The sequence below is a fragment of the Acartia tonsa genome, chromosome 8, assembly GCF_053477335.1.
Source record: "Acartia tonsa isolate MP-2025a chromosome 8, ASM5347733v1, whole genome shotgun sequence".
Taxonomy (NCBI): domain Eukaryota; kingdom Metazoa; phylum Arthropoda; class Copepoda; order Calanoida; family Acartiidae; genus Acartia; species Acartia tonsa.
Window position 1 is genome coordinate 50794110 of NC_137267.1, and position 25330 is coordinate 50819439.

Here is a 25330-nt window from a genome sequence, read left to right on the forward strand (position 1 = left end):
AAAAAACTCGCTTTTGAAAAGAAAAAAAGAAAACAATATAGAAGTTAGAAGAATGTAGCAGGTATGTATTTTGTTGCATGACTGACGAACAAAGTAAGTTGTATACTAGATGATCTTTAAAACGAGTTATCATACAAAAATCAGCAATCTATCCTTAGAGGCAGCCGAGAAAATCATAATTTCCCTATAGGGTTTAAGACTTGTGGAAGGACAAACATAGTGAATTCTAGAGTAGCTATTTTTAAACTATACAAGGAAAATTAACAGATGATGTTGAAAGAAAAGACATTAAAAGTTGCAGTTTATCTTTACCAGTGTCTTCGCACATAGCCTATGGGGCAAGGGGGGGGGGGCGAAAAAAGACATTTAAGAAATCTAGACAAAAAAATAGGTTTACATCACCCCAGCAGCTATGTTAATCTTCCCTAATAATAAGAATTCTATCGGCTTGTCACTGAAATACTAACGGACAATAGAAAAAAACGTCAATAAATAAATTATAATTTATTTACAATATTTTAACAATTTATAAGATTGTTTTTAAAAATACTTTAAAACTAAATCCTATAATATAAAGTAGTAAGCTTTTTTTGTCTGTAGCAAAGTATCTCGCTAATTGCTGAACCAATACAGTTCTCCTTTAAAATGAAGCTTTTTATAGGTCCAGTAAAGTTTTTTTTTAACTATTTTGGGGGAGGGTATCTTCATCATCTCTCCTTCTCTCCTATAATATAAACTAGTAAGCTTTCTTGTCTGTAGCAAAGGATCTCGCTAACTGCTGAACCAAAACAGTTCTCCTTTAAAATGAATCTTTTTACAGGTCCAGTAAAGTTTTTAAACTATTTTGAAGGAGGGTATCTCCAACATCTCTCCTTCTCTCCTATAATATAAAGTAGTAAGCTCTTTTTGTCTGTAGCAAAGGATCTCGCTAACTGCTGAATCAATACAGTTCTCCTTTAAAAGAAGCTTCTTATAGGTCCAGTAAAGGGTTTTAACTATTTTGGAGGAGGGTATCTCCAGCATCTCTCCTTCTCTCCTATAATATTAAGTTGTAAGCTTTTAGCAAAGGATCTCGCTAACTGCTAAACCAATATAGTTCTCCTTTAAAATGAAGCTTCGTATAGGTCCAGTAAAGTTTTTCTGACACCCCTAAAATTTCTAAACATTTTCTTTTTAAACTTAAATTGAATATTTTTTTGGGGGTAGACTTGAACCCCTCCCCCCCAACCCACCTAAAGTGCCCCTAGAGGCTTCTAGGAGGCGTAGCCGCTAGTAGAAAATATAGTACAACTTTATCTAGTATCAATGTCTTATATATTTTCTTGAATTAAATATTTCAAAGAGAATATTAATTGAATTTTTTTAACAGCAGTTGCACTTTTTAAAAAATTTCACTTAAATTTCAATATTCTTCAATTTATTCAGCATTTAGGTAACGAAGCTAAAAAATAGAAATTGGGTAATTGTATTGAAAACTAAAAGAACAAGGGTGACAAAAAAGCAAAGCTCTAAAATCTGATTGTAGGACAAACGAACATTTACATTTGCAAAGTATTAGAACCCAATGAACAGAATATTAATGCATTAATTATACATATAAAGTCAGACAATATTTATGTACATTTTTAACCTAATACAGGATGATATTTAGAAACATTATTAGAACGTGATTATAGAGATGCTCCGCTTTGAGGGATTCTCCATCTCTTTTTTAGGGGTTTTCTTTCCCACTTCTCCTATCATCTCCCTCATTTTTATGACGTCACAGGAATCATGATTGGTACTAAAGTGGTGCAGATTGGGCTTCGTCTCTTGAACTAATAGCCATATTATAACAATAACTCAGCTCAAGTACTCAATAATTAATTTAACTCAGCTAGACTTTAGCAAAGCAATTAATTAATAGTTTCATACAAAATGTATTACTCTAGATGGCAAATCAGACACAATTAAAAATCCGTCCAACCTAAGAATGAATTTTAGCAGACGAAGATTTCATATTATATAAAGTTGTAAGTATAAGCTTAGGATTTCGATAACTACTGAACCGATTGAGTTCTTCAATTTAAGGAAGCATAACATAAGCCCAGGCAGCGTTGTGGAGCCGGAGCTGGAGCCGTTATTTTTGTTAAAAAATGGCTCCGGCTTCGGGTTAGCTAAAAAAGAGATAATTTATAAATTAAAACTTAGTAACTCTGTTGTGTCGTGTGCAAATGCCCCTTTCAAGTTTTTCAAGTCCATTTTTATCAAAAATTGAACTTTTAAAACCTTTAAAGTCAAAAATAGACTTGGCAAAAAAATATGTTGAGTTTTTCTTGATTTTAGGTCGGCGCCGGAGCCGGAGCCGCACCAAAATCAAACGGCTCCGCATCGCTACCAGGAAGGCGTTAGGTAATTTTATTTTTGTATTTAAGTTTTAGGATGTTTTTAGACTATTTAATGCCCCCTCCTAATCCCTTCTAATACAGAGCCTAGATGCTAGCGGCGCTGCTGCTAGTTCTTTGTATATATTTAGGAATATCTAATGCCATATTGGGAGAAAGAATTTCCTCAAGCAAAGCTTTATCCTATGAAATGCAATTGTTTGTAGCCTAAAACTTGGGACATTTCACAAGGCTAAGTGTGGAATGAGATTTACTCGGCTGCTTTTCAACATAGACGGTGGATATTTTTGTGCAAATTCTCATATTCCTAAGTATTTAGTATATAATTTTCCCGTTTCGGAAGTAATCAAACTTCTTTCTTAAAATAATTACTTAATTTTCTCCGAATTCCATCGAATGTATTTCTCTCAACCATTATATAAAAGTGCTCATAAACATATAAACGTGCGACTTAAACTAAAACGTCACAAATAATATTTTTTTTGTTAATATTAAACTAATTATCAAAATAATTTATTTAAAATATGAAGCAAATATCACCCACATTAACGTTTATTTGGTGTTATTTAAAATTAGAATATTTACTTATTTTTTAGTAAAAAAATATGATATTTTAACACAGAGGCGTAAATTTTAAAGAAATTTTTATAATGAATAATCTAAATATGCATCTACTTAACTTTTCAAATTATAAACAAATAAGCTCTTTGGCAATTTCCATCAAAGTTCCTAGCAACCAAAGAAACCCCCCCTCCCCCGGCCCCCCTCATAAAAAGAAAATGAGACAGAATTATTTATTTGCAAAAGTAATTATATTAGTATTTCACCCTAGGTTAGGTTTCTAAAACTATATAAAACTGTTAGAAAATTTTGATTATCAAAATTCAATTAAAGGCTCTAAAGTTGGTAAGCCAACGAATAAGAAAACGTTATTATAAATCTTGGGGACTTATTTCATAAACAGACCAATGTCCCCTTTCTCCTGGATTTATATCAGTGTAATGAATAAAAATCTAGACATGTACTTGAACATAATCATGAGACATATTTGTCATTTTTTCTTATATAGATATTAGAAAATCAGTACTCGGCCGCCTTCTATAAGTCTCAAGGAAATCAACCTTCCACAGTTTTAAAAATCAGCTGGAAGTCTAAACTTGACCCAAATATGGCAATCCCCCTTTTCAAAAAATTTATCAGAACATCCAAATTTAGATTTGAGGCTTGGTCTTGACGAGCGGCTGCCGAGCACTACAAGGAAAAAATCATAAATCACTGTTTGAATTGTTTGTAACAACTTTGTGACAACAAACAAACATCTCATTTGCAAGACACGTTTTAGGGATAGGAATCTATAAATTTGGTGCTTTAATAATAAAATCCACTCAAGCACTAACACCTTCCCTTTCTCCATATTATTTTTCAATCTTTACATTTTACACCAAAAAATGTTAGGGTTTTTATTATAGCGCGAGAAGATATTTATTATTTTTATTTTCCCGCTCTATAGACGTTAATTTAACTGACCATCAATTTAGCAAATAAACTAAAGTTGCCGAAGTATGGTGGTAATTTGATTTTGAAATAAAAAGGTTTTTGACTATTTTTCAGAGGATAGATTAAACCCACCAAAGACATAAAAGCTAAGAAATCAATGGAAACTGTTGCTGTAGTAAACCCTAACCTACAACTCCATTCTATGTGAAATTAGCAAATTGTAATGTATACAATACACATGCAAAAGTATAAATATTTTGCACGAATTTTGACAACGTTTGTCAATACGTGTATATATTAATAACAACTAAATTATCGAAAAAAAAGCTGTCTTCACTTTTTTGCTTTTTATTTAAGATAGCTAGCCGGTGCTTTTAGTAAGTAGTAGATGTAAAATTTTTCATAGAATTCAGATATGCAATCGGTTTTTTTGTAGACCTCTAATTTTTTAAGTAATTTAAGTTTTTTAAAAAAATAATTAAGTCGGTTTTAAGGTACTAAAACGCAACAAAATAAAAGAAGAAAATGGCCAGTATGAACAAAAATAGTAAGATCTTTAATTTGACACCTTACTTTTAAAATTCTGTTGAGTAATTATTGAAAAAAATCTATTTTTTTCAGCTTATACCAATAACGAAGTTAATTCGGAAAAAAATCACGAAACTTATATGTCTTTTTCAGCTGTCGTTGGGGGGCAACACATCATAAAATTGACGACCTCTCCATTTGCCCCCCAAATATTATTTTAGATTATTTTCGCTTGTTGGTTATACTTTATTCCTGTATTTTTTTAACCTCGGTTTAATAAAAACTTTAAACCAAAATATTTTATCAAACAGACATAAAAAACATGGGTTCATATATACCTTTAGAATCAGAAAAATATTACGAATCCATTCTAAGCAAAATTGAAAAAAAGTAAAAACTTTAAAAAATAAAAATGGCCTAAAATATTATATTTTTAAAGGCAACACTTAATTGTAACTATTAAACTAGCCAATCAAAAATCTCTAAAATTGAGGAAACAAGAAGCTTCACCTCAAAACTTATAACCAATAGAATTGACAAAAAAAAGGATAATGTTCAAACAATATATATAATAGATATTACAATAAAAATAGTGATACATAACATGTAAAGAATGAAAAATTATGAACAAGTATGCTTCTGTCTGTTTATAAACTTCAAAATAATGCAGTTAAAAATGCATTATTGTTTCTTGTGTTTAAAAAATATCTGTTACAGTGTATGTACATTTGTTTAGGTTTTTTCAGGTTTTGTTCAAGTCAACCCTTTAAAGCCAAAAATTATGATTCTTAAAATAAACTTATATTTTTTATTATAGTTTTATAAAACTTTTTCAATTTTACTTAGAATGGATTCGTAATATTTTTCTGATTCTAAAGGTATATATGAACCCATATTTTTTATGTCTGTTTTATAAAATATTTAGGTTTAAAGTTTTTATTAAACCGAGGTTAAAAATTTTTTTTCAATAATTACTCAACAGAATTTTAAAAATAAGGTGTCAAATTAAAGATCTTACTATTTTTGTTCATACGGGCCATTTTCTTCTTTTATTTTGTTGCGTTTTAGTACCTTAAAACCGACTTAATTATTTTTTAAAAAACTTAAATTACTTAAAAAATAGGAGGTCTACAAAAAAACGATTGCATATCTGAATTCTATGAAAAATTTTACATCTACTACTTACTAAAAGCACCGTCTAGCTATCTTAAATAAAAAGCAAAAAAGTTAGGACAGCTTCTTTATAGAAAATGTAAATTGTAAAAAGTTGACTAAATCAGTCTGTAAGTCATCGATATTTGGAATGAAAGAATGATTCCTACATGCCTAATTAAACGTCCATACAGAGAGACAGACAGACATATAGGCGTAGTCTTAACAATACACACATAGGCCTAGTCTGAACAATACACATTTAGGCCTAGTCTTAACAATACACATATAGGCCTAGTCTGAACAATACACATATAGGCCTGGTCTTAACAATACACATATAGGCCTAGTCTGAACAATACACATATAGGCCTAGTCTTAACAATACACACATAGGCCTAGTCTGAACAATACACATATAGGCCTAGTCTTAACAATACACATATAGGCCTAGTCTGAACAATACACATATATGCCTAGTCTGAACAATACACATATAGGCCTAGTCTTAACAATACACACATAGGCCTAGTCTTTACAATACACATATAGGCCTAGTCTTAACAATACACATATAGGCCTAGTCTTAACAATACACACATAGGCCTAGTTTGAACAATACACATATAGGCCTAGTCTTAACAATACACATATAGGCCTAGTCTTAACAATACACATATAGGCCTAGTCTGAACAATACACATATAGGCCTAGTCTTAACAATTCACATATAGGCCTAGTCTTAACAATACACACATAGGCCTAGTCTGAACAATACACATATAGGCCTAGTCTTAACAATACACATATAGGCCTAGTCTTAACAATACACACATAGGCCTAGTCTGAACAATACACATATAGGCCTAGTCTGAACAATACACATATAGGCCTAGTCTTAACAATACACATATAGGCCTAGTCTTAACAATACACACATAGGCCTAGTCTTAACAATACACATATAGGCCTAGTCTTAACAATATACATATAGGCCTAGTCTTAACAATACACACATAGGCCTAGTCTGAACAATACACATATAGGCCTAGTCTTAACAATACACATATAGGCCTAGTCTTAACAATACACACATAGGCCTAGTCTTAACAATACACATATAGGCCTAGTCTTAACAATACACATATAACTCTAGTCTTAACAATACACATATAGTTCTAGTCTTAACAATGCACATATAGGCCTAGTCTTAACAATACACATATAAGCCTAGTCTTAACATTACACATATAGGCCTAGTCTTAACAATACACATATAGGCCTAGTCTTAACAATACACACATAGGCCTAGTCTGAACAATACACATATAGGCCTAGTCTTAACAATACACATATAGGCCTAGTCTTAACAATACACATATAGGCCTAGTCTGAACAATACACATATAACTCTAGTCTTAACAATACACATATAGTTCTAGTCTTAACAATGCACATATAGGCCTAGTCTTAACAATACACATATAAGCCTAGTCTTAACATTACACATATAGGCCTAGTCTTAACAATACACACATAGGCCTAGTCTTAACAATACACACATAGGCCTAGTCTGAACAATACACATATAGGCCTAGTCTTAACAATACACATATAGGCCTAGTCTTAACAATACACATATAGGCCTAGTCTTAACAATACACACATAGGCCTAGTCTTAACAATACACATATAGGCCTAGTCTGAACAATACACATATAGGCCTAGTCTTAACAATACACATATAAGCCTAGTCTTAACAATACACATATAGGCCTAGTCTTAACAATACACATATAAGCCTAGTCTTAACAATACACATATAGGCCTAGTCTGAACAATACACACATAGGCCTAGTCTGAACAATACACATATAGGCCTAGTCTTAACAATACACACATAGGCCTAGTCTTAACAATACACATATAGGCCTAGTCTTAATAATACACATATAGGCCTAGTCTCAACAATACACATATAGGCCTAGTCTTAACATTACACATATAGGCCTAGTCTTAACACATACCCATATAGGCCTAGTCTTAACAATACTCATATAGGCCTAGTCTCAACAATACACATATATGCCTAGTCTTAACAATACACATATAGGCCTAGTCTGAACAATACACATATAGGCCTAGTCTGAACACATTCACAAATAGGCCTAGTCTTAAAATCACCGAAGTCTGAAAAATACGCGTTTTTCTCGCATCTTCCCATATATCCGAAACTCTCGGAGTCATTACGGAGCCAGTGTGGGGGAAATAATTAGGAACGTGGGAGGAGATAGAGAGAAGATAGTTTAGCGCTAGTTCTCTCTATCTGCCGTAAAAAAAAAAGTATATAGAATATAAACATCCTGTAGTTTAGTTTCCATATATACATCTTGATATAAGGTTAGCACAGATGAAAAATATAAATATCTAAAGTTATTACAAAAAAAAACATTTAAAAATTGTTAGAATATTAGTGAAAAAGTTATAAATTAGACTTAAAACTATATAAGTAAGACATATAGACTTATTATAAAAGTTGAAGATCAACTATGAATTTTATAGATCTATAGCTTTTTTATAACAGAATAATCAAGGTAAAAAAAAAATTTATGTAAACATTTATTTGTTTTTGTTTAATATACTATTATTCTAATTTATTTCTATCAAATATTAAAGTGAAATAAGAGTACGGGGTAGTTTTTCCTTTGTTTATTTATTACTCTAAGTCATGTAATATTAGGTTTATATTGGGTTCTGGGTAGCCCCGCAGTTTAAGGGCTCCCCGCAGGGGTTTGTCCCAGGAATATTATATAGGATAATTAACGAAAATTACATATTAATGTATTTATTATTTACTACCTATAATTTATTGTTTTTTTGTTCTTACTTAATGTTTTTATGTGCTGCACTGTCCTTGTTATTTACTAATAATATTTTTGTAAGAATTGTTTAATTGGCCATGAGACAACAAGATGAGGGTATAGTTTGTCAAAAGGAATTGAATTAATTACCGTCCAACTATGTCTGTTATTTCAGGAGGGAATTTAGATTGTCTTCCGTTTACTTGCATGGCTAATCTACAATTTACTTTTCATTGGATTCGTATTTAACTAACCGGTCGGGGTAAAATGTGGGGTTATAAAGGTTTGATGAGGATATTTCTATGTATTTTTTTAAATTTTGAATGGGGGTAAATTAAGGGGTTTTAATGTAAACACCCCTTTACCCCCACCCTTTTGGACGTCTATATGTGGATGAAATGTTATTTTTAAACGGCCCTTCTTTAAGGATTAGACAACCTCCATAAGATTATTATTAAAACTTCCCAGAGCTGGATCTTTAAATCATTTCAATGGTGCGCCAAATCGGGGTGAGCCAACTTTCCACCAATGAGAGTACAGCATTTTACGAAATGCCGCGCTGTGATTGGCTAAAAATTCGGCGCACCCCGATTTGGCGCACCTTTGAAATGATTTAAAGATCCAGCTCTGGACCCATAAGAAACTTCACATTAAGAAAAAGTATTGCGTTTCGCTAGATCTTTTTGAACAGACAGATGCGCATACAGAGTCACAGACATCCTATCTCTTTTAAATAAGGATTGAAACGTAAGGAAAAAATATTTGTGAAGAAAATAATTCTTATTTGTCTGTAATACATGACATGAAAAGTCGGAAGGAAAAATTGTTTTCAATGCTTTACATTTTTAAACAAATCTTTAAATTCAGACTTTTTTCCTTTTGAATTTCATTTTGCAGCGAAGCCTTTTTACTTCGAATATTCGAATGTTTGTCTGTCTAAAAATAAAGAAAAAACGTTTTTCTCGTATTCATTCGAATCCGGTGGAAAGGAACCGGTTCTCATCCATACGAAAAAACTATGTCCACTGTCCAGCATCGTATTATATCCAGCTCTTTCTACTAATATAAAAATGTAAAATCATAAGATTAAAAAAACTGGTTTTAATCTTATTATTTTACATTCTATATCCGCAGAAAGCTGTTTATAATACGATGAAAGAAATAACTATTCTTAAACTTCCGACTACTACACGGCTCTATTAATAAGTGGCTATGGCTAACATAATATCATCTTTTATGTGGAAAGCTTCTCTAAAAAGGAGAATCTGATCGGTTTAGTGGTCAGCAATATCTTAATCTACAGACAAAAATTTCTTATTACTATTTTATATGTATGATAGAAAAAAAACTCGTGTAAGCTGTCATAAAATCAATATGCCGGTAATTAATCTTTATCATGGTTAAAGCAATGGGAAAATCTTTTAATAAAAAAGTAGTTCTATGTCTGTAGCTAAAGATCTCTAAAAATTGCTAATCCTACTAAATTCTACTTCCCAGAGAAGATTTGTAAATTTCTTGAGTTGCATGTTTTTAGGCCATTTTCTCGTCCCAGACTCTGGACAAAACAACTAGTAAAAAAGATTTTAAAATACTTCAAAAAAAAGCATAAACAACTTATTTCTTTATCCGAGGAAAATCCTTATCTCAACAAAAATTTAAATGTTAATAATTTTGATGAAAGAAATTGCAATATTTCTGTCTTTGTTTATATTAATATGCAGTATACACATGGATTTATTATTACTTGGATCTACACCAGATTTTCATGTTATGTAATAAAGTAAAATTTGCAGTGTGCTAAAATAATGATTCCCACCTTCCACCCCCTTTACCTCTTTCCCTCTCCTCCTACAGGATGAGAGAACTGAACAATAAACGAGTTCCATGTTAGCAAGCTAAATTGACAAAAAAATTTCCCCTGTCATAATATCCACGTATATTCTACATCCATTAGTATACACATTTCTGCATTTTTCTTGATCTATGCATTCTCAAACATTGTCCATATTTTATCAAAATCATATAAAATAAATAAAGATATTAAGAACTCGAATATACCAATAAAAATGTTTCAATATTAAATGATTTGAAAAAAAAGTATTTTAGTTTTTTTGTACTAGCGTCTGCCCCGTTAGCATCTTAGAGCTATGTTTTGGAAGTGGTAAAGAAAGAAAAAATAGTCTAAAGCCATAAGACTTAAATCTAAAAATTTAATAGTGAAAAACCTTCTTAACGCCTATAAAATGGAGGACTCAATGAGCTCAGTATTTATCGAAATCCTAAGCTAGAGACAAGAATACCTTGCTACTTTTTATAATACTAGCGGCTTAAAAATATATTAAAAATATGTACTAGAAGTATTTTTTGTTCGGTGTAACTGTACAATAAGTATAAAGAGTTCTCCGATTTTTACTTTGATTGTGTTTTGTAATCATATACATACAACTACTAGAAATTTGCAGATTAACAAGAATAAAAATATCTAAAATTAACAAAAAAAAAGTACTTCATGCAATGGAAGCTTGCAGGGGCATTTGATGGAATGGTAGGAGAGTGGAGGGGGGGGGGGGCGGATACAATTGACCCCCCTAATCATTAATTTTTAGTTTTAAAGAATAAGTTAATAAATTGAAGGGGATAAGAACTCAAGAAGAATTTACTTTCCCTCCCCACCCCCTCAAAAAAAAAAAGAAGTTTATCCCCTGACCCTATAAAAGCTTTAATGTACAATTAATTACTACAATTAGAATTTAGAAGCTAGACAGAAAAGTAATTTATCGAGCATCTTTTAAAAATCCACTAACAAACAATGGAAAATTGCACAAGTGTTTTTTTTTATGTGGCACAATTTCTGTATAGTATTTTCAATTAACCGACTAAAAACAACTGTAATAAATTAATAAACTTAATTTTACTGTCTGTTTTTGTTTATTTTGAATTTTATTTACAAAAAAAAAAAAATCAATCTTTTGAAAACTATTACAAGTCTTTTATTATTGTTATCATATTGTTGGTGCGCTATCTATGGACAAAATGAATATTGTCTTAACTATTTGACATGCAACATTTGTACGAGTTACAGCATTATGTAAATAGCGTAGCTAATCTGTTAAGGAAAGTATCCGTACGTCTTTGATAAAGATAATTTTAATTTACTAAAAGACAGCTCAAATGTATATGCATTAACAGACTTCGTGTTTTTCCACAATCGACTCCCACCTTCCACCGTATTTTTCAAAAGCGAAGCTTTTCTATAATAAGGTTCGGTCCGTCCGTCCATACGTCCGGAACGGATAGCTTTTTTCGTTAATTTAGGCATGTTAAAATTGTCCTATCGATTTCAACCACCAGCATGGTGATTCCTGTAGTAGATAGGTACGATTTAGAAGCAGTATCTATAATCATTACCAGAACGTCCGTACGTTCATTTTAAACTAGGTAAAGGCCTCCGAATGGGTTATGCATTAGAATAAACTAATATCGACTGGCTGCTCTAGTTATGGACATAATTTTCCTAGTTATTGAAAGAAATTAGAAGATTAAAAATAGAATGTTCAGACCCAATAAATTAATTTTTCACTAATATAAATAATATGTTTAAAGAGTGTTTATGTTTCCAGTAAGATCTCTTAAATTGCTAGATCAAGATGACTACAATGAAGTAAAGTGGCGCTTTCACTTGCAAAAAAGGGAATTTGAATTATGTAGAAAGAGAGATAAAATGACACTCTAAATCAAATCTAATATGAGAGCAATATTACGCATAAGGGTAATATAAAAATTCAAAAAATCTAAAATACCTATTGCATTCTATCATGGATAAAGGATAAGCAATTGAACATAAAAATATTAAAGATATTAAATTTTAGGGTTTTATATGGTTAGTTTAGGTTAAGTTTTGTAAAGAATAGAACCGCAGGGTTTAAAATCTTTTAAAATGGCTAAAATTTTCACGGATTTACTTTTGTTTACATTCGTTACCTTGCTCTTTATACCATTAATAGAAAATTTGGCCAGTTTTGGAATTATGATTTTAAATATTTGAATCAAATTAGACATTAGACGTCTACTTTTTAGTAAAACTAACCCGTTTATCTAGGATTTAATAATATTATTGCAGTTTTCTATTCAGTTTATTTGATCTGTTTTTTGAACCTCTGAAAAACTAAATAGCCAATATATGTACTTCAAATTCTAGTCTTTTCTGCACAGTTTCTCCGTTAAAATCCAATGACCAGCTTATACCAACAACGAAATTGATTCGAAAAATCATGAAACATATACGCAGTTTTCAGCTGTCGTTGGGGGGCAACGACCTTTTTACCTGCCCCACAAATATAATTTTAGAGATTTTCGCTTGTAGGCTATACCCGATTCCTGTCCAAAGACATGCTTTCAGACATAAGAGTTAGGAGTATGGCTTATTAGTATTTATCGCTTACTGTCATATACCTGTTTCCCTAGCAGGGAAAAAATATTAATTTTACTGCATTTAAACCTCCCTTCCTTTGTTAAAGTATCAAAAAATAGAAATAATATACTTCACTTTCACCTAATGTAAAATTTTGGGATAATGTAATTTTTTACTCCAAACTTTAATCTGTTTGATTTTTTATTAACTTTTGGATTTTACAAATTACATAAAATTATAAATTTAAACTAATTTTCTCATTTGAATAAAATAGAATTGAAATTAATTAGTTTTGATATGAAAAGTATTGCACTTGATACAGATTAAAAATGTTCTGCAATAAATTACTATAGATCACAATTGAAAAAAATATTTAAATTAAAAGTTAAAGCAATATTCGTTCTTAAATTTGGTCAATTAACAAGTTAAGTTGTTTATATAATAATATGGAATGACACCCGTAAGAAATTTGATTGACTTCCCTCAAATGAACCGAAGAAAAAAAATGTTTATGCTAAATTTGGTTAGGTTAGCTCCGAGGTTAAAGTGTACCGTAGAGCAAAAGCCCCCGCAGGATCTTGAAACATATGCACTTAGATTTCGATAATTTTTTAATATATATGTATGAGTGAAATTGTTCTTTTGTAGAAAAGGTTAAATTTCTAATTTTTTAAATCTGGGTGTTAAAATGCATTTCTTGGCAGGAATGGAGGGGACATTGGGTGAATTATTACATTAGTTTCCAAAGTTTTAATAACAATTTTGGGGGACTTTTAATAAATCCTAATTGGTTGGCTCATTAAGTTGAATGCTCAAACGTTTTAGCCACCAATTATAATCTACAAAAGGGGTGTTTTTGTGTATCATCATCATTAATTTATCGGCCATTGTCTTAGCCCTTTAGATCCTTGATTTGATGTCGAGTGTTAACTAGATTTATTTGCCCATTTGTTGAGCAATTAGATAATTTTATTCCCCTTTATCTCAGTTCTAGAATAATTCAAATGAAATACAGTCAATTTTAAATTCCTATTTTAAAAAGTAGTAAAGGTTTTTTTGTCTGAAGCTAAAGATCTTAATAACTACTGAAGTGATTTAGCCCTCCATTTTATAGAGCCTGCACATATCCCATGATGGTTTTAGGCTATTTTTTCTGCCATATCATTCCTCTTTGAATACAATGATATTATGATGATGAGATTCGCTGTGCAGAATACGACCATCCTTGTCAAAGAAAACGTGCGAAATCTGTTTTTCAAATTCTATATTTGAAGCTACGTCAGCAATTAAAAAAGTGAAGTTTTGAAATCAGACGAGTGGACAATCGAACATAAAAACTTGTCAGAACTTGTAAGGATGTTTGCTTTTAATAGTGTACCTTTTTGTCTTAGGTATCATTGTTCGAAAAATCAGATGATTATGAAAAATTGTACCTAACTTTTACAGTAATCATCATGCCAAGTTTGCAATCGATAGTAAAATTCTTTCATGTCTAAATTTACGATAATAACCACCCGGACTAATAGAAAAACTTTACTTTCAAAATTGAAATGCGAGTTTTATAAAATTGTTTTAGTGCAAAAGAAGGTTTATGTGATATTTTTTACTTTGGTAATTTGCACGTCTCATTTATTTATTTATCTTACACTGAGGCCTTTCAGGTTTCTAAATACAACAGTTTTCTTTAGCTCTGCAATTTCAGGTTTAAAAGGTATTGGGGATCTTAAAAGCATTGCTTATATATTAAACAGCTTTCTGGGGATATAAAATTTAAAAATATGAGGATTTTTTGTTTAAATTTTATAATTTTTATTTCTATATTCGTGGAAAAATGTCTGTAATTCGTTGCTTTACATGATCTTTTACTAGTGTTTATTTCTTCTCAAAAACTTTGATGTTAAGAGCACTTTTTTAATCTTCCGTAATCCTTTTATTTTTTTGCTGTAACAATTTAAAAGTGGTGAAATAGTATCGTACGTCAATCAATTTCAGAGCTCGGCAACCGCGCATTTGCCGCATGTAAGCCTCAGGGAAATCAACATTTTACAAATTTATAATCAGTTGGAAGTCTAAATCTAACCGAAACATGACAATCCGTCTTTTCAAAAAAAAAAAAATATCAAAGCATCCAAACGGGTTAAAATTAGAGGTTTAGTTGCTGCCGATCAATGGTAAGATGTGCTATAGTAAGAAAAAGACATTACTTTTTTATTTTTATAAAAACTGCTTAACTTTCTTGTAACTGGATCTGATGCACTGTATATATGTACAGCATATAGGGTAAAACCCCTATAGCCTACCAATTAACTCTATACACCCCATCAAAACTTTTTTCTACTTCTTCCAAAAGTTCTACAAAAATATTTCTTAAATTTCCAGTTTACTTCTTGAATAATTTGAGGGGGGGAGGGTAGGGTATGAGTACGCCATTGGTGGTTGAAGGGATATTGCAACGTAAGATATTGTCTGACTTCTTGCATGATTATCAGTTTAGAGATATCAATTTTCCTCATAATAGATTATTATAAACAAAATTGTGCATTAGCAACAGTCAGGGATCTTAAGGGATAAGACATTGGATGATTAAATGATCAATTTTGCAAAACGTTTAGACAATTTAAAAACAATAAGATAAATTCCCAAAGTTTTTAAGCAAACAAATGAGTAACTTGATAAAAAAACTTTGGATACTACTTTTATGAACAGTCCAATGTCATCTCCCTCCCTAATGAGTAGGGCAGCAATAACAAGATTACTTGCAGTTAGAAGAAAGAAATATTTATTGTTTTAAAAATAATCATAATAAAGAATTTATGGGTAAATTGAGTAAAACTGATAACGAAACTGCTTTTGTAACATTTAAAAAATTAACTTTTTTCTGTAAAAATTTAGTTAATTAGAGGCTTAATTTCATTTGTAGATTTTTTAATATTAGGAGCTACAAAAGATTTAGTGCATAAAAATCCGTTTAATGAATGTTTTTTTTTAAATTGTCATATCTTCTAAAATAAATTTATAACTTTCCTAAATGTCTAATTTTTCCAATAAAAAGTATTTTTGGAAAAAGCTATATATCTTTTACACGATGTGTAAAAAATATATAAATTATACGAATTGCTGCGCCCCAAGCTTTTAAGAACTTACAATAAATTTTTACAAAGGAAGGAGTAGGTAGCTCTAAAAATACGTAAAGGTGTGAGTTTTAAGGCTTAAAAATATTAGTAGAACGATAATATTCACTAAATATGTGTAGCTCTTATTGAAAAGAACCATAGACAAAAAAATTAAGTTAACATAAATTTTTTCGTTCTACTTCTATTTTTAACCTAAAACTCACAACCTTTACGGACTTTTAGCGAAACCTACTCCTCCCTTTTTAGAAATTTTTTTTTTAGCCACACTTTTCAAAGCAACAACATTATTAAAATTTCATATAAATACAAAAATTACGTCCTTACACAATCTAACATAATAATATTATAAAAACTCGTGTACATTATTAACAGATTTTGGTAAATCCTGCAAAGCTGCAGCAACCGCTAAATATTACCTGTAATATAAGCTGCAGCAACCGCTAAATATTACCTGTAATATAAGCGGCAGCAACCGCTAAATATTACCTGTAATATAAGCTGCAGCAACCGCTAAATATTACCTGTAATATAAGCTGCAGCAACCGCTAAATATTACCTGTAATATAAGAACCGCTAAATATTACCTGTAATATAAGCTGCAGCAACCGCTAAATATTACCTGTAATATAAGCGGCAGCAACCGCTAAATATTACCTGTAATATAAGCTGCAGCAACCGCTAAATATTACCTGCAAGGAGTAAAGCTATTCTATAGTTTACATTGATTTGAAACATACTAGACAATAGTTTCTGTGGATTTTAATAAAAAATTTGATGCCATTAAAAAATTTGTGCAATCTTTCTTAGGGTTTATTCAATCCATATTTTAGGTGGTCTATTTATAGGTAATACGTTTATTAAAGTTGTTTTTATTCGTAAAATAGTTAGAAAAAAATTCTATAATAGTTATTTATGACTTCGTATTATGGACAGCTTTCCGCGGATTTAAAATTAGAAATTGAAAGATCAAAACCAGGTTTGAAGTTCCTGGCTAACAAAACTGGTATTATTTTCTTGATTTTCATTTCAGTATCCATGAAAAATTGTCTTTAATACAATCATTAACATGATTTTTCAGTATGGCTAAGAAGCATTAATAGAAAATTTTTCCATATGAGAAAGCAGTCTTTTTTGCTGTTTCACTTTTAGAAATGTCATCCTTGTTACTTTTTTTGCAACGTCTGGTTACATCTTTTCTGACTAAAGCCATAGGGTTAAGAGTACAAACTTTTCATAAAGTGGGAATAAATGGTAGAAGGCTTGAAAAGGATTTGGTTAATATTAAGGGTTAAAGGTAAACATAAATTTGATATAAAAGGGAATAATAGCTTTCGCAATATACCATAAAATTGTGAGCAAGCTTCCAGCCAAATGCGCTTATTAAGTCTAACTGTTCTTAATGTTGGCCAAACGCATAGTATGATTAAACGAATATTGAAAAAACGAACATAGTAAAAGTGTCGGACTGATTATGACGTAAAAAAAATTAGCCAATGAGAGCCCATTATTGACCAATGGTAAAATTTATAGTGGCCTCTCATTGGCTATTTTTTTTACGTCATAATCAGTCCGACACTTTTACTGTGTTCGAAAAAACAGCTTGACTTAATAAGCGCATTTGACTGGAATCTTACTCACAACTTGACGGAATTTTGCGGAATCTACTATTCTCTTTATGATTATGTTATTATGCCTTTTTATTACTATTAAAATCACGCGCTCAACTTAGCAGCAATAGGCGCAATTAATAATCCTTTATTTTAGAACCTACTAATTTTCCATAAAAATCGATAGATTTTACACATTTACCTAAACCTTTCTTACTGATGATATAAAGATATATGAGAGGGCCTAGGCCAATATGTAGTTGTGAGAAAATCCAATAACTTCTTCATATCTTTATTCTTTATTTTTACGAGGCAAAAAGAGTTTTCTTTTAATACTAAAGCTGCTCTATAACTATAACTATATGTAAACTATGTATATTGTATAAGGGCATTTTAGCACATTATTTTAGGATCAAGTAAAAAAATGTAGATCTGTCCTTATCAGATCAGACATCCCCCATTCAAGCAAATTGGGGACAGATTTTCATTGAATTTTTCAGATAATATTTATGATAATAGGTTTCCATATGTATAATTTGTTAATGGGTTTATTATTACTTGGATCTTATACCAAATTATTGTGTACTCTAATAATGTGAAACTTCTAGCTGGCTAAAATAACGCCTACTCCATACCCTTCTCTCCTCCTAGAAAAACGAACTGACCATTAAGTTATATTGCCCATGTTAGCAAACTAAATTAACGTCAATTTCCCCCCGTCATAATATCCACGTATATTTTACATCCATTAATGTAATTCATGACCGCTTCTATGTGTGAGGTCATTATTTTATTGCAATTTCTTGATATAATATCATTCAATATTAAAGTAGTAATTTTAAAATTATTACTTTTAATCTCTGCTATATAGTGTACACTGTACAGATATAATGGATAAAGAATATACGTGGATATTATAGCAGAGGAAAAATTTAGGTTGCTAACATGTATATAATTTATTGGTCAGTTTGTTAATCCTTGGGGGAGGGGATGGGGTAAGGGTGATGGATGGGGGGTTTCGTAGTTTTAGCCAGCCACAAGTAAATGATAATCTGGTGTAAGATCCAACTAATCATAAATCCATTACAGATATGATGTAACGCTTCTATTTTAAGTTCTTTCTCTTTATTTTAATTGATTAAGTTTTCAGGTTTTTTCTTCATCTAGTTTTACTTTGATGTTTGAAACTTTTATTTGTATAGCACTGCAAGGATATAAGGGATAAGACAATGAAAGATAAATTTATGTTCATCCCAGGGAGGAAGGGAGGGGACAATGGGATATTAATTCAATTTAAGAGTTTTCAAATAAAGGCCATGAAATCCAGATTAATCCAGAAAATTTAGAGGAAATTGTAAAGGATGTGTTAATTAAATTTAGAAAACTATAAAATAGGAAAAAAGCTCCAAGAAAATATGCAATCATTTGAAAATTAGATTACCAGTATATCAGACTGACATAACCATGACTGTAATTAATAACTAGAAAAATCTCTTTGAAACTTGTTCAACCCATATTTCTAGATTTTAAATGCCACTATACACAAGAATTAAATTTAGGTTGTTAGATTAGGGTTCTTAGAATGTATATTACACAAATATCACAATAATGTTTTATCTATGAAATGATCATTTTTGGAGAATTTTTTTTAAACCAGCCATATCATAACAAATTGATACTCGTCTGCTATATTCAAAACTAACACTGCGCTAGTACCCAAACTTAGTCAGAACCTGCTAAATTTTTGCATGTTCCCTTTAAGCCTGTACCCTGAGTCTCCTAAAAATTAAATATTCTATCCATTGTCCCCTCCCTTACTTCCTGTGTTCATCCTCAATGATGATAAATAAAATTACCCCTTCATAATCAAAGATTGACACTACAATTGGATCCAAACAATTAAAATTAAATAAAAGTAACCACGTAATTTAAGCCAACGAATAAGAAAAAAAGGTTTTAAAACTTTGGGTACTAGTGTAATTTACAGTCCAATGTCTCCTTCCTACATGTTGTAGACCTATCTGGAACTCTCACATCTACCAATTTTAACATCTTTAGTATGATATGGATTGGTCTAAACTAAAACCTGACACATTAGTAGATGCCACAGGTCTTCTGGTAGCTAATTATGAAATATATACACGCGTGTGAGTGCAGGGATCTAAAGGGATAAGACAATGGCCGATAAATTAATGTATATCCCTTATGTTGATGTAAATTAAAATTAGTGGTTGAAACGTTTAAACACTCAACTTAATTAATTAGCCAATCAAAATTCACTAAAAGTCCCCAATGTCGTTAAGCCAACGAATAAGAAAACGTTATTATAAAACTTCGGGGCCAAGTGTAATAAACAACCCAATTTTCCCTCTGTCTCTGGTGCGAGTGCCTTTAATTAACGTGTGCCCCAATGTATTTAATTACCAAATGCTGGTTACATAATTTTTAATGTATACAATTAGCCACAAACTATTTAGCTGCCAATTTTCTCTCTGTTTACACAGGAACTTTGCATGTGGGGTTCATGCAAAAAATCAAATCAAATATTTTTTTTGCGAAAATGTTTATAAAATTCATCTAGTTTATGCTTATATAATGGAGAAAATCAACAAACCAATAAATTTAAGGATCGTGGAAAGAAAACGAAGTAGCGGGTTTCTTCGTATTTAACAGTAGCTCCTATTTCTAGCCCCTGCGGGGTTCTCTAACGCTGCGGGACAACAATTAACATTAAATCTGGCCTAACCTAAAATAACCAATCAAATGCTACTGTGAAAATACGTTTCCAAATATAAAAATTTTATTAAGGACTATATTTTATAGATAAATTTTGGTTGGATTTGCAGAACATAATTCTCATTTTTTGCAACAGACAATTTTCTGCGTTTTCCATTATATTATAAAATGTATTGATTAAGTTATCAACTCATCAATCAAAAACTAAAAAGGATTTGTATTGGCGCATGCACAGAAATGCACTACACAATATAATCAAAATTTAAGAAAGAATATGTTTTTTTTCTAGAGATAACAAGGATGACAACATCCATAAAAGCGAAGCCCTACAATCAGAAGATAAGGACAAACGAACAATAACCCTTGTAGAGTGTCAGGACTTAATTAGCAAAACATTAATTTGTATGTCTTCTTAACAAAATTTTACATAAATGTTACGCAAAATTGCATAAATACAGGATAAATTTAAAGAATACACTTTCATTATTAGGATTTGATTATAGAGATGACTCGCTTATAATATTGTGCCTTGTTGTCCTGGGAATCATTATTCATAAAGAAAGTCCAACCCTAATTATAGAAAAGCTTCGCTTTTAAGATCAAGGATAACTTTAATCCACAATCGAGATTTTCATAACATGTTTCTATAGGTATGCCAAGTAAAATTTGAAACTGAAATAAAAAAAATTGCTGGGAAGCAGATGTTTAAAAATTTTAAAGATGCTACGATTGTTTTAAAAAATAGTAGAATATTGCAAATTCAGCAGACAATACACTTTCAGTAGATTTCTTTTGTAGTCAGTTTTTATTTACTTTCAACTAGGACATTAATTTCCATAAGTAACTTGTAGAAGTATATTTTATAGGTTGTATCAATAAATGATTTATTCATCTTACAAGAAAAAATTATAAATAAATTAAACATGATAAATAGCTAATTATGTTTCTAAAAGCAATTTATGCCTTAAACTCAATGAAATAATATACAAGTTTATATTTGGTTTAATCACGGACGTACGAGGAGAGAGTCCATCAAAAATCAGCCACGCAACGTCTTAAAAATGAGGGAGTATCATTATTTAACTTCTTTTTAGGGGTTTTCTTCCCCACTTCTCCTCTCATCTCCCTCATTTTTATAACGTCATGTGTCTCATTTTTGAGCGAGTTTCTCCCCAGACCGGACGAACGGACATACAGATAATTGATATATCCTAATTGAAGAGCATCTACGCTTATTAAAAGCGTATTTTATTTATATAAAAAAAATATATTTTCTTAGAATTTAGATAGATTTGGTTTTGTCATATTTTTAGAACTTATTCTATAGAAAATGTTCAGTTATCTTTCCGATACATATTTATTGTATTGACGCTTTACATGGTTCTTTAATGGACTTTTTGGGTATGGGCCCTTTCGTGGCAACGCCCCTTAAGGGGCGATTTGTCGTATTTTCAAAATGTCTTTTGATAGGTTATTTAAAGGTTAGGTTAGGTTATATTGTGTTAGCTGATTGCCCCGCAGGGTTAGGCAATTGGCCCGCAGGGGCTAGAAATAGGAGAAAAGCTACTGTGAAAATACGAAGAAAAGCCCCTTACGTTGGGGCGTTGCCACAAAAGGAACTATACCCAACTTTTTTAATAAGGATTCTAGTATTAAAGCATTTTGCTTAATGTTAGTCATAATGTCGAGGATATGTCATTTCTAACCACTTTTGTAAAAATAAGTCAAATAAGACAGGGATAAGACAATGGGCTGATAAGTTTATATACATCCCCAATGACGATGCACAAGTTTACCCCTTTTTTAGATTACAATTAGAACTTAACCCTTACAGATCGGGCCCCAATTCCCACCTTAATAGATCGGGGGGGGGGTCATATTGACCCCCCCCTCTATCTCAGCTTCTGTTACAGATAAAGACGTAAAATTTTTTTCTGGTGGTTCATGTGTATTTTTAGAGAAAATTACTTTTTCTAGTCATAGCGGCCAGGCCGCTCCTTAGCCGCTTTTTAGCGGCCAGCCGCTAAATTTTAAAACAGCTGTAGAGCGGCCAATTTTGCAGCTAGGATGACCAAATTTTAGGACGAACTTTTATTTTTCATAACAAAAAAATTACTTTTTCTGATCATCGCCGAAAAACGGCAAATAACGGAAACCGCCATTTTCGGCGGTTACGGCGGTAAAACGGCGGTTGGCGGCGCCAATCAATATTTTTATCTGTTTATTGTTCCTCAAGAATTTACCAAAAAAAATTTTAGGTCTCTAGCTGCAATAGAAGCCATGATATTCAGGATATATGTCTGTAGTAAAAGCCGGACAAAAATCGGTCATAAAGTCGGTCAGGGTGCGGTCAAACGGTCATAACACCACTTTTCTCATAAGGTCATTGATATCTTAGTATTCACTAAAAAAAATATAGGTTTCTACCTTATACACAAAAGTATTTAGAATTTTTAAAAATTTTGGTGCTACCCAACCGACTTTGACCGGACACCACGACCGACACAGACCAGATATCCTAATAAAATCAACTCTTGCCGACGCATAATTACTAAACTTAAAAAGTCATGAAGTCACAGCTCTCCATCTTACCTACAAAAAAAATGACATTGAAAAAACTAGAGGGGGGGGTCAATATGACCCCCCCCCCGATCTGTAAGGGTTAAAACGTATAGACATGCAACAAAATGAACCAACCAACCAAAATTCAATAAAAGTCCCCATAATTGTTAAGCCGACGAATCAGAAGCGTTATTATAAAAATTCGGGGACTAGTGTTATAAAAAGCACAATGTCCCCTCCCTCTCTGCAAATGAGAGAGAAAGGACAATTGCACTAGTCCCCAAAGTTTTATATATAACCTTTTTAATTCGTTGGTTTAATCACTTGGGTACTTTAGTTAATTTTGATTGATTGGTTTACCAAGTTGAGTGTTCAAACGTTTCAACCACTATTCTTAGGCTTCAGAAGGAGTAATTTTGTTTATTATCATTTGGGATGTACATTAATTTATTGGCCATTGTCTTATCCCTTAAGATCCCTGAGTTCCAAATTCTAGTTAAATTAATATTTTACTCTTAATTAGTGTTCAGAAAACGTGAATGGTTTTTATTACAATAATTTTTAATTAAAAATTTCCTATTGACGATGCATCCATTTAATCTTTAATTTTTAAAAATATATTTACATAAGGTTTTCATAAACCTTCGGCACCTTTAATCTTATAATTGTACATTTTAAATCCGCGGAAAGCTGTTTATAATACGATGCGAGAAATAACTATTAAATTTTTTTTTTTAATTTATAATATATTATTCATCTATTATATCATCATTCTTGAAATACTTATAAATTATTTCGGCGCTACTTGTGTTATTTTTTTTATCTTTAAATAACTTTTAATTTGTTATTTTTTAGGATGGATATTGTATTCTTGTTGGAGGGGGTGTTGATGCTCCCCACAGCTGTTATAGGTTAGTAGTTAGTGTAATTTTGACAGTGGATAAAAAATTATTGTCAAAAATACAGTTAAAAACGAAATTGACAAAAACACAGTGGTTGTATTTTTGCTAGTGGTAAAAGTGGCAGCACCCTGTATTTCATACCATTTTAGTAGTGCAGCTACTCTTTAACTAGAAATGTCAGTCCGTCTGTATAAACATGTTAGGAGGAAACGAATACTTCTCAAGAATTTATTTGAGATGATTCCCTATACCAATAAGCATCAAAAATATAATTTACTTGGGCCGTTAGTTGGAGGGGGTGTTGATGCTCCCCACAGCTGTTATAGGTTAGTATTACATTGCAGTTTAGTAGTCCAGCTACTCTTTATCACGAAAGTCCGTCCGTCTATAAGAAACCATTAGGGCGAAACACAAACTACTAGGTTTCTATTCAAAATAGAAGACATAAATTTATTGAGAAGATCTCCTATACCAATGAGCAACAAATATATAATTTACTTGGTGATTCTGTGACGGTCATTCGATTTAATCAAAAAAAGAATACTAAAATTTTCGTATGACCACTAAGTATCTATACTAAATTTTTTTTGGGTATAGTCTCTTTCGTGGCAACGCTCCTTAAGGGGCGATTCTTCGTTTTTTTCACAATTGCTTTTCTCCTATTTCTAAGCCCTGCGGGGCCAATTACCTAACCCTGTAGGGCAATCACCTAACCCAATATAACCTAACCTAACCTAAGATAACCTATCAAAAGCTATTTTAAAAATACGACGAATCGCTCCTTAAGGGGCGTTTCCACAAAGTGACTATTCCCCAATTCTTATATCTAACTGTTTGCTATGATCAGATTTTTCTTTTGGTGGTCTTACCATCAAATCTAAGAGCTTCACTACATATTAATGTTGTCATCCTTGTTTGAATAAAGTAGGAAAACTGTGGTTTTATCTTTGGTTATTAGAATGTTGCATGACTCACGTAAAAAGCTTTTTCATAATTTTAAATGAATAAATTGTTTTTTTTTATATAAAATTGCAACTCAAATATAGATATTTAAAGAAGAAAAAGTTATATCAAAAGCAAAAATAAGAACGATAATTTTCAAATCCATCGCAGCAATAAATTTGTAATACAATATTTGTATAAATTATGAATACAGATTTTTTTTGAGAAAAAAAATGAGGTAGGGGAAAAAGTGACTCAAAAATGCAACCATGTGACGTCATAAAAATGAGGGAGATGAGAGGAGAAGTGGTAAAGAAAATCCCTAAAAAGAGATGGATAATCCCTCATTTTTATGAAGTTTCATGGCTGATTTTTGAGACACTTTGTCACCCTACAAAATGTGTAATAATTGCACCCATACGGTATTAAAACCTGGAATGGGGGGGACTAACTTTCTCAACTTATTAGCCTTAACAAACCCGACAAAACTTACCTAACCTATATCATTAAACTTTTTACATGAATGAAATTTCGTGTTTTTATAGATTTTTATATAAACCAAAAACATGCATATTTTTCACAAAAAGACTGACCAACCTTTTCATATAAGTTTT

General features: G+C 31.3%; 1 protein-coding gene across 1 annotated transcript in view; it reads left to right on the forward strand.

Moving 5' to 3' along the window:
- The first annotated feature begins 7933 nt into the window (after positions 1-7933).
- The window catches only part of LOC145327235 (uncharacterized), a 101625-nt gene continuing 84228 nt past the window's right edge, over positions 7934-25330 (forward strand). Inside the window, exons 1-2 of the mRNA XM_080170818.1 lie at positions 7934-8155; positions 23728-23783. Coding sequence (XP_080026944.1) covers positions 23729-23783 — 55 coding nt within the window. The 5' untranslated portion in view covers positions 7934-8155; position 23728. The remainder of the gene's footprint in view (positions 8156-23727; positions 23784-25330) is intronic.